At 37.2% G+C, this 16,042-nt stretch overlaps 2 protein-coding genes across 3 annotated transcripts in view; both read left to right on the forward strand.

Annotated features, from left to right (window-relative positions):
* Nucleotides 1-1,549, forward strand: part of LOC100635757 (protein transport protein Sec61 subunit alpha) — a 3,383-nt gene extending 1,834 nt beyond the window's left edge. The window contains exons 10-12 of the mRNA XM_003382566.3: nucleotides 776-905; nucleotides 1,050-1,197; nucleotides 1,260-1,549. Of these exons, the coding sequence (XP_003382614.1) occupies nucleotides 776-905; nucleotides 1,050-1,197; nucleotides 1,260-1,375 (394 nt within the window). The 3' untranslated portion in view covers nucleotides 1,376-1,549. The remainder of the gene's footprint in view (nucleotides 1-775; nucleotides 906-1,049; nucleotides 1,198-1,259) is intronic.
* Nucleotides 1,550-1,601: 52 nt separating this feature from the next.
* LOC105312249 (huntingtin-like) lies at nucleotides 1,602-16,039 on the forward strand. Of its 2 annotated transcripts, none has more exons than XM_011404752.2 (37): nucleotides 1,602-1,759; nucleotides 1,813-1,893; nucleotides 1,989-2,106; nucleotides 2,172-2,231; nucleotides 2,356-2,574; nucleotides 2,875-3,016; nucleotides 3,221-3,336; nucleotides 3,419-4,811; nucleotides 4,962-5,203; nucleotides 5,251-5,403; nucleotides 5,734-5,919; nucleotides 6,425-6,540; nucleotides 6,647-6,772; nucleotides 6,821-6,875; nucleotides 6,924-7,055; nucleotides 7,145-7,315; nucleotides 7,368-7,508; nucleotides 7,612-8,227; nucleotides 8,500-8,665; nucleotides 8,780-8,938; nucleotides 9,009-9,293; nucleotides 9,375-9,501; nucleotides 9,555-10,100; nucleotides 10,257-10,344; nucleotides 10,391-10,438; nucleotides 12,079-12,402; nucleotides 12,483-12,651; nucleotides 13,094-13,619; nucleotides 13,666-13,740; nucleotides 13,809-13,924; nucleotides 14,177-14,419; nucleotides 14,672-14,739; nucleotides 14,925-15,033; nucleotides 15,123-15,285; nucleotides 15,339-15,445; nucleotides 15,504-15,675; nucleotides 15,843-16,039. In XM_011404752.2, the coding sequence occupies exons 1-37, from the start codon at nucleotides 1,626-1,628 to the stop codon at nucleotides 15,945-15,947; spliced, it is 7,797 nt and encodes a 2,598-aa protein (XP_011403054.2). In that variant the 5' UTR covers nucleotides 1,602-1,625; the 3' UTR covers nucleotides 15,948-16,039. The 2 variants fall into 2 exon arrangements, with proteins under 2 accessions (XP_011403054.2, XP_019850343.1); XM_019994784.1 differs by having other exon boundaries at nucleotides 1,816-1,893.
* Nucleotides 16,040-16,042: the final 3 nt, after the last annotated feature.

Genomic DNA, 16,042 nt, shown 5'->3' on the forward strand with positions numbered 1-16,042 from the left:
GATGGTCATTGCTACTAATAGTAGTGTGTTGTACTTTGGTATTATGATACTCATGCACTCATTATAAGTATAGTCGGTTCAAGTTGAGTTGCCCAAGTACCACTCCTTATAACTTTTTTATTGCTAATGCTAGCAAACTGAAAATTGGTATAGTTGCATAACTGGTTCTTCCGAAAATCTGTAGCAATTTTTGAGTCTCTAGGTACTCTGGAAGGTTTTGAATGGGTTCTTCCGCTCTAGTTCAAAAGGAGCCGCCATGATGAATCATTACGTTCACGCTACATCACACTCGTGAATATAATTTGCATCTTATTATTATTTTAAACAAAACAATGTTTTTTATTTTATAAAATAAAGGCAAACAGATAGGTTCCTCTTGAGAAGCAGTTAGTCAACTAGCAGTCTATACTACTAGGAAACAATTGCTATGTCTGTCTGCAGCCTTCTTGATCGCTGCTAATCTTCATCATCCTCAATCTATATTGCTATCTTCCATATCTGGGGTCCTTAAGAGCTTTATGACAAAGAAAAGGTCCAATCAGTGATAAATAAAGGTAGTAGTATCCAAAGTAAGGATAAAACAGACAATAAAAGGTCTTAGAGGTGAAAAAACGCTCAACAAAGGAGTTTGCTTGCACTCTGCTACCATTTGGGTGTGGCTAGGAATGACGTTTTGTGATGCAAACATTAATTTACTTCCTGTGGCAACTCAACTTGAACTGACTATACATTGTATTTCTTCATTGTTAATGATTATTGTTTTTTTTCCTATTAGTCCTCCTGAAACATTAGACCATGTTCGAGTTGATCCAATACATGCTGTCATTTATATTGCCTTTATGCTCGGGTCTTGTGCCTTCTTCTCAAAAACGTGGATAAACGTTTCTGGGAGCTCAGCTAAAGACGTGAGTCACACACACAAAGTCACATCTTTTGATACGTATACATGTCCTTATGCTGTGTAAAAAGTTTGAATTGATTCTGATCAAGTGTCCAACATTTCTCGAGTTTATTCTTTTCATTTTCTCAACTTTCTTTAACCCCTGTAGGTTGCAAAGCAGTTAAAGGAGCAGAATATGGTAATGAGGGGCCACCGCGACTCATCAATGGTTCATGAGTTGAACAGATACATACCAACAGCAGCTGCTTTTGGTGGCCTGTGTATCGGAGCTCTCTCTGTCATTGCTGATTTCTTAGGTAACTAAAGCATAAACTCCTGGAAATGACTTTATAATGCTCCCCCAATGCTAATTCCTTAGGTGCTATTGGGTCGGGTACTGGTATACTGCTTGCTGTCACCATTATATACCAGTTCTTTGAGGCTTTTGCCAAAGAGCAGCAAGAGATGGGCAGTTTTGGCTCAATGTTCTTCTGATGGACTTCAATTCTCCTTTTAGGTCCCAATGATTAATTATTAATATTTGGATTAGGTCTTCAAATTGACTTTTGTAAAGTGACAGCTGCTGTAAGATATTTTGCACAGAACTCTGAAATTTTAATAATTATTATTGTTAAAATGCTGCAGCTGAATAAATTTAATAAAAAAAAACTCTGCACACATTAATGAGATTACTGTATTCATCATGAAGGTGTGGCTCTAATATTTTAACCCTTTGGAGTACACAATGGACTCCAAGGAGAAGGGTAAAGGTAAAGATGGAGCTAAAGGTAAAGACGGTGGTATTAAGAAGGAGTCTGGGGGCGTCAAACTGTTAGATACTCTTAAGAAGCAGCTGATAGAGCTCAGTGAGCCCGCCTCGTAAGTGCACTAATGTGAAATGGCAAGCAGTTTAGTACTTTTGTTGTTAATAGTAGCTCCAAGACTCGTAGTAGCAGACAAGTCTGTCAGTCACTGAATGATCTTACATCAAATGTCATTAATAAGCTAACAGGGTGAGGCTCTTTTTAATGCATGTTCCTGCTGCTTTTATTTTTCCATTGGTCACACCCATTTTAAGGAACCTTTTAAAGTAGTTTCTTTATATTAGGACGCAGGCTAATTTTCAGTTATTGCCGAGTACCATTGAACTATTGGTGTATGCTTATGCTAATGTGGATCAAAATATCAGACTGGCTGCTTCGGATAACCTCCACAAACTACTAAAGGTACTGTACATGGCTCATCTAAATACAGTAAAAATTGAGAATTTAAAAAATTTTTTTATTTATAGTCATTGATGGGTAGTCAGTTGTACAGGCTTCAATTGGGACTGTATCACGAATTAAAAAAGGTAGCCACTTATTTATAGTTACATGTATAATCTCCATTATGCACAAACAAGCATTTATTTTTCCTTTCAACAAGCTGTTGTTATTATCATCATCATTAAAATTTATTTCATTTTTCATTTTTAGAATGGATCAGCTCGCTCTATTTGCATTGTATTGGAGTGCTTCTCTTCGTTGTTCTCGAGGACACGGCCGCAAAAGGTCCACTCTCTATCCCAGCAGCTGCTGCCCGTACTGTTGAGGATCATAGCAAGACCTGAAGAAATAATACACGAGAATTTGATAGAGTCATTGGGAAAGATACTACCCACCATGACACCTTTCCTTACCTCAGTTCAAGCCCAGGTATATGGCAAGATCGAGGAAGCAGCTACAATACATGTACATGTACATGTACTTAGTTTATATACATGTAGTCACTGCAGTGTTGTAATGGTTTATCAGTTATAGTCAATTAGAGATAATTTTGAGAGGTTTGATACAAGCTATAGCATAGATATCATAATAGTACTACTACTATTACTACTACTACTGTAATATATTGATTCGTCAAAATTTTGCCAAAAATAGCTATGTCTTACTATCGATGCCTTATGCTATGGACAATGTCAAATGCTGGTATTCATTTTTTGTTTTTCTTTGTAGTCATTTATGAATGAGTTGCTTGGACACTTGCAAGATTCATCGGCTTCCTTCAGGCGCATGATGTCTTCAACACTAGTCCTCTTGTGTATACACAGCAAAGTACCACAGAATAGAGCTAACTGGATAATCAGTAAACTTATTGGTAAGGAAGGGAAAATAGGGCTTTCTGATTTCAATAGAGCTACACGTTCTTTTCCAAAAAACCTATTTCCAAAAAAACATCCCATTCTCCTGATACATATTGATGTCCTTATACTAAGTAGAAAGTTTGTGGGCTTTTGAAAATTGTTTTTAAAAAAGCATAGTCATTTTAACAGACATATATGTTTATTTTCTCCTTATATAGCATTGGCTTCTACTCCAACAGCAACACAGCAGATGATACAAGGTGTTTTATTGTCCTTGCTTAACCTTTTACAAGAATCAAAGACCATCGAACCAACAACTAGTGTATTGAAACAGGTAGCAACAGGCATACTATAATCCACATTATATACTTAACATGTTTAATAATTGTAATTGCAATTATTATTATTATTTCTAGATATATTCCTTATCATTAAGTGCTGCTAAATATGGCGATCACAACACATCTAATGTTGCCATGGAAGTTGTTGAAAATGTCATCCGTTCTTCCACTCAAGAATTATTTGCATTTATGACCACACCCCTAACTACGCCCCTTATAGTTCAAAACATATGGTCGCCGGATACATTCGATAGTTTCAGTATGGAAGAGAAGAGCGACAATGAGTCACAGCTGGATGCTCCTTGTTTTGATTATTTTGAAGACAGTGAAGACGGAGGTGATCGAAGCAGTACTCCCCCTCCTGGTGACAACCCTCCTTCCTCTCTCCCCGTCTTCTCCTCCTCTACCCCTCTCTCTCACGGCCGAGTCTCTCCCAGCAACACTAGTCTTACCACTTGGTTTGTATCATCCACTGGATCTGATGGAGGGTACTTGACATCAAGCGAAGGCTCCAATATACCAGTGGAGGACCTCATGAATTTTATATCATCGACTGTACTAACTCATTCAAGGGTCAGTGTTCAGTCTGTGGGTTTGTCTGTAATGACATCAGTGGTTATGCTCTATCCGTCCTCTCTGACTGGTTTTAATGAGAAACTTGAGTCTTTCCTTGAGTCCGAAGACCCTAAACTCGTTAGTCGTATGTCTCAAGTCCTTGCACAACTCATTGCAGCTGAGATAAGAGAGAACCGTGGTCGGTTTGATCAATGTCGGCCAATAGTGAATCAGGCGTGCGATAAGATCTCAGCGATATTATCATCAGAGTCACCGGTTGTCCTTAAAGCTGCTTGTGAGTCACTGAGGGTGTGTCTCCTTCCGCTGTTAGGCTCCACCCATCCTAATAAAGCCATTGAACTGTTAGAAAGACTAATGAAACTTGTGGGTGTCAATTACTGGCTACTAAAAGTGGAGCTATTACAGACTCTGGCCATCATTAATTACGCTGAGCTTGCAATAGTCAAACCATTGCTACTACCCAAGATATTGGAGGGCGTGGTCATACCGTTGCTTAGCGACGCCGATTACCGTGTGCGTACGGCCGTTAGCTCCACGCTAGTTCAACTGGCAAAGAGTCTTGACCACACCCACAGTCGTATGCTCTCGCTAGGCCGTCAGCACTCTCACCTCTCCTATGATCACTTGCGTATCGTCAGCTCTCAACTCTCACTGGCTGGTATTGGTAAGGTGGAAGAAAAGACGAGTCCTATCATACCGTACTGTCTTGAACACATTGTCTGGAGGTGCAGCGTATTGCTGGGTTCTTCCTCTGATCACTGGGGGCAGAGAGGAGCACTGGAGGCACTCTGTGTTCTGGCTGATGAATACCCTCCTCCTACACTCCCAGGAATGTGGGGAGTGAATGGAAGTGACTGTGGACTGTTAGAAATGGTATTGCAGCTACTAAGAGGTAAGACATCAATTTTTAATATACAGTACATGTCCAAATACTCTGTGTCATCATCATCATCATCATCATCATTGTTTTTATACATTTACTTCTAACTTACATTCCACTATTATAGCTCTATCACTATAACTATTATTATCCTGTCTTTAGGGTCTTGGCTCTCATGGCAGGTTGCTACTCACCACCAGTTGCTTCAGTTGTCCACTTCGTTGTTCTTAGCTTGTGCTCTGGACAGTTTACATCAGTCAGCCAGTGAGGGGAAGGTCTGGGACAGTGGGCTAGAGAGAGCTGGAGTTGTAAGACATTCAACAACTCTTTTGCTTCACGTTATGAAAGTCTTGAATATATTTCAACACGTTATTGATAACAAAGACCCAGAAGAGAAAGAGAAAGTAAAATACAAAATTTTGATGTCTTTATTTTTTATTAAAAACAATAGAAAGTGATTGTGAAGAAGATAGAGAACCTTGCAAAGTCTCCCGGCGATCATAATTATAGTCCCCCCATAAAAGAAGCCATTGGGTCCTTCAATACGAACCCTCACTATCTCAAACTGTATCATGCACTCAATTCAGCATACATCAATTACAAGGTATGTTAATAATTTTAATGATGATAGCTCTCTTGTCTGTGATGTGATCATGTCATTATGCATATTTCAGGGTTGTTATAACCCATTCAAAAATTGTTAAACCGATCTATAAAAGAAGTGTGGAATCCAGAGTTAGGCTGTAGCTTTATATACAGTGTTATTTGTAAAATCTATCGTGGGTTGCATGACTGTATGTGGTTAACAGTTTGTGTGCTTGTATAAACTGTGATGTATTGTATACCACAGGATGATAGCTATACCTGTGATGGTGCATATTGAACACTTGCACATCTTATTAGTAATAAGCTTATGTATTCTTTATTATTACAGGTTTCTATTGATCCTCTTGATGAAGACAAGTTTACCATGTTTCTTTGTCAAGTCCATCATTGTCTGGCTGGAGTCTTTGAGGTGGCACTGGCTGAAGAGGTTGGACGTCATGTTGAAGAAATAATAATGTACCTAACAGCTACCATAAAGGTTGACTCACCAGGAGCTTTATTGTGCTTACAACAGGTAATGAAATACTTGATATATTTAGTGCATTCTAAGTATTTGAGATATTAATACATGTATGTTCACTAAGAATGCAATTATAGCATAAAAATACTTAGTTATTGGATAAAGTGTATTTATTAGAAATTTATTTATACATGTACATGTGGTTTGTGGTTGCTTACAAATTCAGCCAAAAAGACCATTCATGTACTATAGCACAGGGGTTTTGCCAAAAATGGCTAGAAGAGAATTCCCCATTTTATAATTTTTTTCTGATATGTATACATGTTTACATATTGTGTAGAAAGTTTGAGCCAATCCTGATCAAAATTGTATTTTTTATGAATTTTTAAAGTTGCTTAAAAATTGGGCCAATGCTCATATAAGCCCATAATACTATTAGTAGTACATGGGGTTTGTTTAAATGCAAATCTCTGTGTAGTCATGGGTATTTTGTCAAAAATGACTATGAGAGAATTCTCTATTTCTCTGGTACATATAATTTAATGTTGTTATTCTACAGAAACTGAATGCTCTGTTTGGAATGAATGTTGCCACACAGCAGACTCACCTTTACTCTCCATTCCTCTCATCTTTACCATACAGTCTTGAAGCACTGCCCAATCCTCCAATCACAAAGTAAAACAATCGAGTAATTTTTATCATTATACACATGTAAACCTAACATTATATTCTTTTATATATTATCACTCAATATTACAATTTTAAAATGATTTTTTTCTAGTTCACTTGTTGATTGTTTGGTGACATTTCCTTTGAAGCAGATGAACATATGTCTTCATGCTCCTCCCCCAACCACACCTCTCACACCTGCCGAAGAGCAACCCCAAGAAATTAAAAAGAGGCCGAAGTTAGTTAAATGCTATCAATTTTTAATCAATCTTATTATTTTAAAAAGGTTGTGGCTTTTTGGAGCAAAGAGGAATTTAGTTTTAAAACCACTTAATTCATTGGTACAAATATTAGTTTAATTATAGTGATAATTTTTATTCTTATTTCAGTCATCCATTAAAGATTATTTAACTCATTTTGAGCCGCTAATCGTCTCCTCATTGCAATTGTTCACGTACACTTCTTCATTGCTGATACAAGAGAGAGTTCTGTTCATGATGGTACAACTCCTCCACTTAAAGGTAACACAGTACTACTACTAACACTCTATCACTTTTCAGTACTGTATAATTACTGATGCATCTTCCTCTTTCTCTCTCTTTCTGTTCAGGTTAGATATGATCTTTTGGATTGTAACAAGTCGTTTTTTGAGTCTGTCAATCATCTCGTGAGTCTGATGGAAACTGGTAGTGTTAAGGGAGGGGCTCAGCTGGTTCCTCATCTCTTTCAGTTTCTTGTCATGTTAGCTCATGACCAGTCAAAACTTATAACTATACCTGAAGTAAGACTATGTCACATGAACCCTCTTCCTCTTATTTACTCTTTTGTAACAGGTGATGCAGAAATGTGATTCTGTCATGGCCTCTGGTCAGAATATGATCTCTTTTGCTATTCCAGCCCTCCAGCCTCTAGTCTTGTATCTCTTCGTGAGACCAACAACATCCAAGCTTATTGATCTCCCTACTCTCAGAGAAGTATGTCACCGTTTTATAATTATATCTACTTTTTGTACTCCTACATGGGCATACCTCTCACTTTTTTCTTGTTCTATCTTTCATTCATTATGTGCAAATGTAGGTAGTACTGAACATGCTCCTACGGTTGGTTGAGTATCCTCGTGTCATACAGTTATTGATAGGCGTATTGGAATGCTATCAGACTAATGCCCAAGAGTGGTCTACTGTCTCATCTCTTGTATTTGCTGCTCTCCTCGCTCCTTTAGGAAGACTCCAGACTCGCTTAGACTCTCCTAGCTCCGTCTCTTCTCTTCACCAGTTGCTGGCCACCATGACCCCGTCAGCCATTAATGCTCAAGGATTAATGTTAGCTCTTACTAAGCAAACCTCCATCACTTCGTTACGCGGCGTGACGCGCTGGCTGGCCATACTCTCCACAATACTCCGACTTATGTCTGTTGTATTTCCAGAGGAGACGCTCCTAATGCAGCTAAAGTCCATACCACTTACCACTCCTATTGTTAGTGTGTTTGGTAGCACGTTAAGTAAAGTAGAATGGGGCGATGAGTCAAGTGACACTGTTACTAAACTAGCTAGGTTCCTTGTTGAGTCATTGACATTAGGCCTGTGTTGTTTAAGTGGATTCATATGTGCCCCATTGGAGAGCAGTACTACTGATGTGCTCTTACCAATGATCCTCTCTGACATACTCCTATTGATGCAGATACTTACTAAAGGTAAAACTTTATAATAAATATAATGTACAGCTAGTTTAAGGGCCTTTTCACACTAGCACACTTTCACATCAGTCAATCTATGAGTCAGTCCACCTCTGGAGGTGAAGTGAGAGTGATGCGCATTAATTTGAAGCCATTCTAGTGTGAACATGATTAATGGGCATTACTTTTGCCAGTGTGAAAAGGCCTTTATTCTATAATTAGTCCATGCATTCCTCTAATTTTTAGAAATAAATTGGACAATTAAATTTATTATTTCTTTTTATTTTCAGATGGTTATTTCTCCTTACGCCAGTCACTAGCTAAGCTAACTCTACCCCACCAGTTATTGGTTGCTCTGTCGAATGTCTCTCACTGTTATCCGGTTTTAGCTCTGCACTTTACATCATTGTTGGTTACTTGTGGCAGTGATGAAGGAATAGGAGACTGGCTCAAATGGTTAGCCTATTTAATGATGCATTTAAAATGCTGCACTGAGATAGTAAAAATGATGTTTTTTGATCTTTTTTTACTTGCTGCTTATTTTTTAACTTATATTTATTTTCTTTTCAGTCTTTTTGATGTGCTGCAAGATCCATTGATGCCTTCTCACCAAATGCTTGTCAACTGTCTTCTCTCCCTCTTGCCTTCCTGTGGTAACTGGGTCAAGTCATTGAGCCCAACTGTCTTGCTCCAGTTACTGGAGAGCACTGAAGGGATGACCTTAATCAAGTAAGCATTTACTATAATATAAGAATTATTTAAGAATATGCATGAAACTTTTTTTAACAATTTTTTTTAGAAAAGCTTCCAGGGAGCTGGACACATCATTGCTGTCTCTTCTTCCTCCTATATCCTCACTCACAATGTGTGAGCTGATGAGAGTACTGTCAGTTATTGAGAGCAGCAATGGGTTGCTTAAAGGTATGGATGCCATTAGGTTGATAGGAGACCAGTTCATTGATCATCCGATGAAGATAATCTCAGACAAATCAATACAAGTGTTGGATGGATTTTTGGCTGATGTAAAGTTAACTGCTAGTGAAGCAAGCAGCATCATTGACTCTTATCCTTCAATCAAGCACAAGTAAATATATACATGTACATATATACATAATGTTAATGCATGTAGTATATTTTATGAGGTGATTGTTAATGTCCATTGCAGGTCAGTAAAGACATGGAAGCAGCTAGAGATTATGTCTGGTCATGATGCTCCAGAGGAGATTGTGGAAGCTACAGTAGATCCTTTAACTACTGGTAATGTACCAAATATGGTATCAACAATAGACAAGGTATGGATTAGTAATAGCAAGATCAATTCATTGACCATTATCATTTAATACAGAACTGGCAAATGAAGCTGATAACAGAGTGTCTGTCTTCATCAAGTTTCTCTCCTTCTGCGATATCCAAGTTGCTAATAGTCTTACAGAGGCCAATGATGGAAGAATTAGTCAATCATCCTCAATTTAGTCCTTCTATACTGGAAGAATGTATTGTCCATGGGATATTCCAGACACTTACAAAAAGGAATACTTACCATCAGATGCTAGAGTATAGCAGCAGCTCCATATCAGTTGCTCCTACTGTACAATCAGAGGAACTATTGGTAGTGTGTATAGAATGTGTAATGAAGTACTTAAAGGTAATTCTTGAAGAGAAAGATGCTTCTAGTCTTAGTGATCGTGTTAAAGACAGCGTTCCTCATTTAACAAGAGGGCTGGTCTGGTATCTCATCACTCAGTCTCAGCTCTCCTTTGATTTCAAGCTAACAAAGGAAATCTCCACTTGTATTGTGGATTTTGCTGTTAAAGTCCTTTCCATGCAGTGCGAGGAGCTACCATATTGTCACACAATATCAATTGAGAGCTCACTTGACCTTTGCTCAATGGTAAGGCAAGGCAAAATAAGATAATGGACTCATACATGTACATGTACATGTACATGTACATGCCTTTTCTAAACTACATTCCTAATAGCTAACTATACCATCTTGTGAGATGTATATTTTTACTTGCATGTTATAATCTATATTTTTTTATTAAAGGCGTTGCAGACTGATGAACTTGTCTCTGTATTGACTGATGAGTGGATCCAGTCAGTAACTGGTTTATTGGTTAGAGTCATAGAGCATGGTAAATGCATCTTTAGTCATTTTATTACTTTCATTATTTTGTATAGAATACGATGCAAAATTCGAGATTTCAAGTGGCAATGAATCTCAAACTGGTCAGTTCATTAATGATACATGTACATGTAATTGTACAGAAAGTTGCACACCTGTGTATATTGTTTTTTTTATCAAGAATGACTAAAAGAGAATTCTCTATTTTTATAATTTTTAAGATGCATATATATGTACATGTTCTTATGTTGTGTAGCAAGTTTGGGCTGATTCTGATCAAATTTAGATTTTTTATGAATTTTTAAAGTTACTTAAAAATTGGGCTAAAGTATAGCCTTTGCTCTTTCTGAAAATTAGCTCATTTTAAAAAATGCTCACAAATCAAAAATTATGTGTCGCAATCAGCTCAAACTATTTACCTAGCATAAATACATCAATATGTATCAGAAAATGTAATAAAAATTTGGGGTGATTTTGGAGCCATTTTTTCGAAAAAACCATGGACTATTATAGCCTATGGTTTTTTCTGAAAATTGGCTCATTTTTAAAAATGCTCATAACTCAAAAATTATTTTTCAGAATCAGCTCAAACTTTCTACATAGCATAAGGACATCAATATGTATCAAAAAATGTAATAAAAATTTGGGATGATTTTGGAGCCATTTTTTGGAAAAAACCATGGGCTATAGCCTTGGGTATTTTTCAAAATTTTGGCATTTTCTTGAAATGGCCGTAACTTGAAAAGTTGAAGGCGGAATTGACTTAAACTTTCTACACAGCATAAGAACATCAATATGTATCAAAAAATGTAATAAAAATTGGGGATGATTTCAGAGCCATTTTTCAGAAAAAACCATGGGCTATAGCCTTGGGTATTTTTCAAAAAATGGCTCATTTTTAAAAATGTTTATAACTTGAAAAATATGTGTCGTAATCAACTCAAACTTTCTACATAGCATAAAGGCATCAATATGTATCAGAAAATGTAATAAAAATTTGGGGTGATTTTGGAGCCATTTTTTCGAAAAAACCATGGACTATACCCTTGGGTATTTTTCAGAATTTTAGCGTTTTCTTAAAATTGCCATAACTTGAAAAATTGAAGTCGGAATCACCTTAAACTTTCTACACAGCATAAGGACATCAATATGCATCAGAAACTGTAATAAAAATTTGGGGTGATTTTTGAGCCATTTTTTGAAAAAAAACCATGGACTATAGCCCATGGTTTTTCCTGAAAATTGGCTCATTTAAAAAAAATGCTCAAAACTCAAAAATTATCTGTCAGAATCAGCTCAAACTTTCTACATAACATAAGGACATCAATATGTATCAAAAAATGTAATAAAAATTTGGGGTGATTTTGGAGCCATTTTTCTGAAAAAACCATGGACTATTAGCCCATGGTTTTTCCTGAAAATTGGCTCATTTTTAAAAATGCTCACAACTCAAAAATTATTTGTCCAAATTAGCTCAAAATTTCTACATAGCATAAGGACATCAATGTATAAAAAATGGAGTTGTTTCACAAAGAGACAAACAAAAAAGTTTCACTCTCTGTAGACTCTGTATCACTGCTTACCAACATGTGCTTAAGAGCCGCCATTTTCTAATTATTAATTTTACTGGTCATGGGACTCGTGGCTATTATGGGTGTCACTATGCATAGATAATCCTAAAATTGAATTTTTTTGCTAATTTTTGTACAATGTCTGTACATGTTTTTTGTATTTATTATTTCAGCTACTCATCAGCTCAACTGGGCAGTAACTTATCTCTCCTCATTCAACAAAGCCACTGAACTCTCTCACTCGATAAAAACACTCACCTTTACACTTGCAAGACATTCCTTCTTTTCTCCTGCCATATTTCTTCCTCCGATCCTTACCTCAATGGGAGGAGGTGACACAATCACGGTCCAATTATTGGACCAGAGTCTCGCCGATAGTGACATATTACAGGAATACATGCAGCGAAGCAATCTGATTGGTTGGAGGACCCGTAACCAGTTTGAAGAGCTATGGATGCAGCTCCTTGGAGTGTTAAATGCTCCTCTACCTGATGACGGTAGGTAACAGTAATTATTAATAATAAGAATTATTATTATTATTATTATTATTATTATTATTATTGTTATTGTTTTATAGAGATGCCCATGGAGGAGCTGGCTGCACATAACATTAGTTTGTGCAGTGGAGTAAGATCAGCAACCTCATTACTAGTCAGTACAATGCTGCGTCCTTCCCCTGGGAGTCCATTGGCCTCCGTTCCTATGCACACTCACAGGAATAAAGATTTCAATTTCCTCTCATCACCGTAAGTTCTTCATTATAGTAATAGTAAATGAATATGAAATTTAAGCTTTTCCTTTATGCAGTTTGGGATGCATTACCAATCAGGCCAGATAATATACGGCATGCATTATTAAAATTACATGTAAAGATTAGTTTTTGCTCTTTTGTTTAGTAATGGTAATGTAGCCTAAGGACTTTAATTTTAATACACTTATTTCTTGTTCCTACTAGTCAAGAGGTTTATAGTTTTGATTGTTTGAACTATGAACCAGTTCAAAGTCCACTACACCATATTATAGGTCTGGCTAAGTGAGTCAGCATTGCTTTTATAGCAGGGCAAGGACAGTTAGGATAGTTAAACTAATATCCTGATATTGTCATGATATTACAACTGGGCTGATTTTATCATTATTATTATTATTATTATATTTATTTATTTTTTCTTATCATTATTTTATATTTAGAGCTGGAAAGAAGCTCCTCCCACAGCGTGCCCTCATTGAGTCCCGTATATTGCAAGTAACTGCCCTGAGGTCTCACCGTCACTCTCACTACCAACTACCACTAATGAGCGAGACTCAGGCTATCAGTTTCCCACCGGTTTACTCGCAAAACCTCGAGAGACCCCTTGGATACTCCTCGCTGACCCCTTGCCAGCTAAGCTATGCATCTCTAGCACCTATCATACTGAAGACTGATGTGTCTAGTGGAAAGGACACTACTCCAGTTAATGAGATTGATACACGCTCCTGCATAATGTCACTAGTTGATTTATACACTCACTTACTCTCGCAGCCTATTGATATGCTCCTGCTCCATCACATACTCACCTCCATTGTTATGCTCTCTGACATGTTTGTCTTGTCCTCTCAATACGAGTGGATGCTCCAGACGTTTCTAAAGCTCTTAGAGTCTCACCCAGCAGAGGATGTCCTCTCCGAGTCTTTGCTTACCTTTGGAGCCATTAAGAGTGCAGTTGTCTTAAGAATTGTACGTATTTTTAATATTTTTTTGCGTTATTTTTGTTTTTGTGTAGGACGGGACGGAAGCAGAGAGAGTTGGTAAGGTTATTGAGCAAGCACTGGGACAGGATTCATTCATAATCACACAGGTACTTCTAATGAGACATTTGATACCATACAATTTAATGATCTTCTGTTATTACTACTATTTGTGTAGAATGCAGCTCTTGAAGGACTTTTGTATGTCATCGAAGACAATGATTCTAAAATATTTAGTTTAGTCGGCCCAGTTGTTTCCAAGTACATCGAGGCCCACTTATCTTCTTATAAAAGGTACTAGACTACTAGTACAGTTGCTGATTAATAGTAGTTACCAATTAGTAGTGATTAGTGACTCTTTCCACCTCATTAGCTTCTGTTTGCTTCCTCTATTCATATATGGTTAATCAATAGTACAATACTATCATAAGTTTATCTTATATTGCACGTCAATTGTGGGCATCATAGACTTAATGTACATGCAACATAATGGAAATGCCTCCTTTTAAAATAGATGATTGCTGGTAATAATGTTTATTTTTATAGCTATAGCGAACACCATCTGCTATTAGTGTGGGCACTAGCTACTCACATTGTCCTTCACGGGCAGTTGACAAAGGACACCTCTTTCACTAATCATCTCTTGGAATTAGTTGTTCCTATTCTCTCAGACTCTCAAGTTTCTTGTCACTTCTATCAAGCTGTTACGCTTGGTCTAGAGTATGCCGTGCTCTCTTTCTCTCTCACAACGTCCGAGAAATCATTACTAAGAAATTTGGCAGCTACAAGGTACACAGACTTGTCTGTATTTTTTGTGTACTAAAGCATTGCTTGTTAGCCAAATTAGTTTATTTATGTACTGTTGGCAAGAGTACATTATACTCCTGTAATGTGTAATGATAGTACAAAGTAGTAAAGTGGATTATAGTATTGTAAAATATCAAGTTGTATGTACATGTGAAATTATTTGACCTCATTAACATGTCTTGTTTGTCTCAAAGAAACTTAAAGCTCTGTTAATGTGTCCCTTTCTCACATTAGGTTTGTGCAGAGTGATCACTTTAAATCACTCTCCTCTCTGGCTCTACTTCTAACATGCATGTACACAGGTATTCTGAGACATACATATCTCACGTATCAGCCCTGCTATTATGCATGTACATTAGCGTGTGTATGTGTGTGTGTGTGTGTGTGTGTATTAAGGAATGCATGTCAAGTGTGGGATGATGATGTATAATTACAGTCTGGCTGTATACTATGCTGTAAACAACTCCCTATCCATTATGTATGATAGGGGAAGAGGCTGATAGGTTGAGTGGATTGTCAAGACCACAAGATGACATGATGGCATTGAGTGACTCCGTCTATCAATCCAGAGAACACATTTCAAACATTTTGGAGAGGTACATGTGCATACATGTATGCCAATTGTATGTTAGCTATACAGTGTACATAATTATGATCCACTAAAATTAATGTTGTGTGTCATTAGGTTAAGGCAGGGGAATGAGACTGAGGTTGAGTTTCTTGTCAGCATATTGCCTGGCCTCATTGTTGATTTCCTTCCACGCATGGACGGGATGAACATGGTTGTCTCTGAAGTTATAAGCCAGCAACAGTCAAGACCATGGCTGGCTGCTACTGTAATGTCAAAGGTCAGACGTGTTTCTGCATCAGCTATACTTCATGTTGTTTATCCATTGTGTAGACCTTTGAATTACTATTGACTAAAGAGCTGGATCCTGCTCTGCCTGATAAGAGAGTTCCCACTGTATCTGATTGGGTCTTGCTATCACTTGACAGCTTCATTCAACAGTAAATGAACAAATGAACTTATAATGCTGTAATTTCATGATTCATTATGTAATGTTAGGGAACCTGAAGTTCATGCCTTGTGGTCTATTACTTGTCTTTTAATGGCAGCCTCGATTAGTCCGACCATAAGGGCACTCTTTGATGCAGTTGCTTTCCAGTGGGCATCCACTGACCTGGATTGGCTGTTGCATACTCTTTGCACTGTTGCCTATAGCTTCTACTATCAGGAAGTGAGTGAATTGGGAGAAGAGGGAGTTTGATAATTAGTTTAAACTGAAGAGGGTCTCATGTTCATATGATCACGAAAGGAATTTAAAATCAAATTAAGGGCCTACTACACTACTCAGAAGATGGATATTGTTATGGTACTGTTGTATTAATGTTTGTTATTTTGCAGAATTTCCCTCAAGACCAAAGGAAGTTGTTTCTGGATAAATTTGAAAAGTCGAACTACAATTCTTTGCATAAGTTGGCTCAGAATTTGCGAACTGTGAAGTATTGATAAGGGTGCTAAAATTATGTAGATTATTTTTATTAATTATTATTGTTATGCTAGTGTGCTTATTATTCATTCATTGCGTGAATATTAATTGAGTT

This window comes from Amphimedon queenslandica, unplaced genomic scaffold, assembly GCF_000090795.2.
Source record: "Amphimedon queenslandica unplaced genomic scaffold, v1.1 AMPQUscaffold_13520, whole genome shotgun sequence".
Lineage (NCBI taxonomy): Eukaryota > Metazoa > Porifera > Demospongiae > Haplosclerida > Niphatidae > Amphimedon > Amphimedon queenslandica.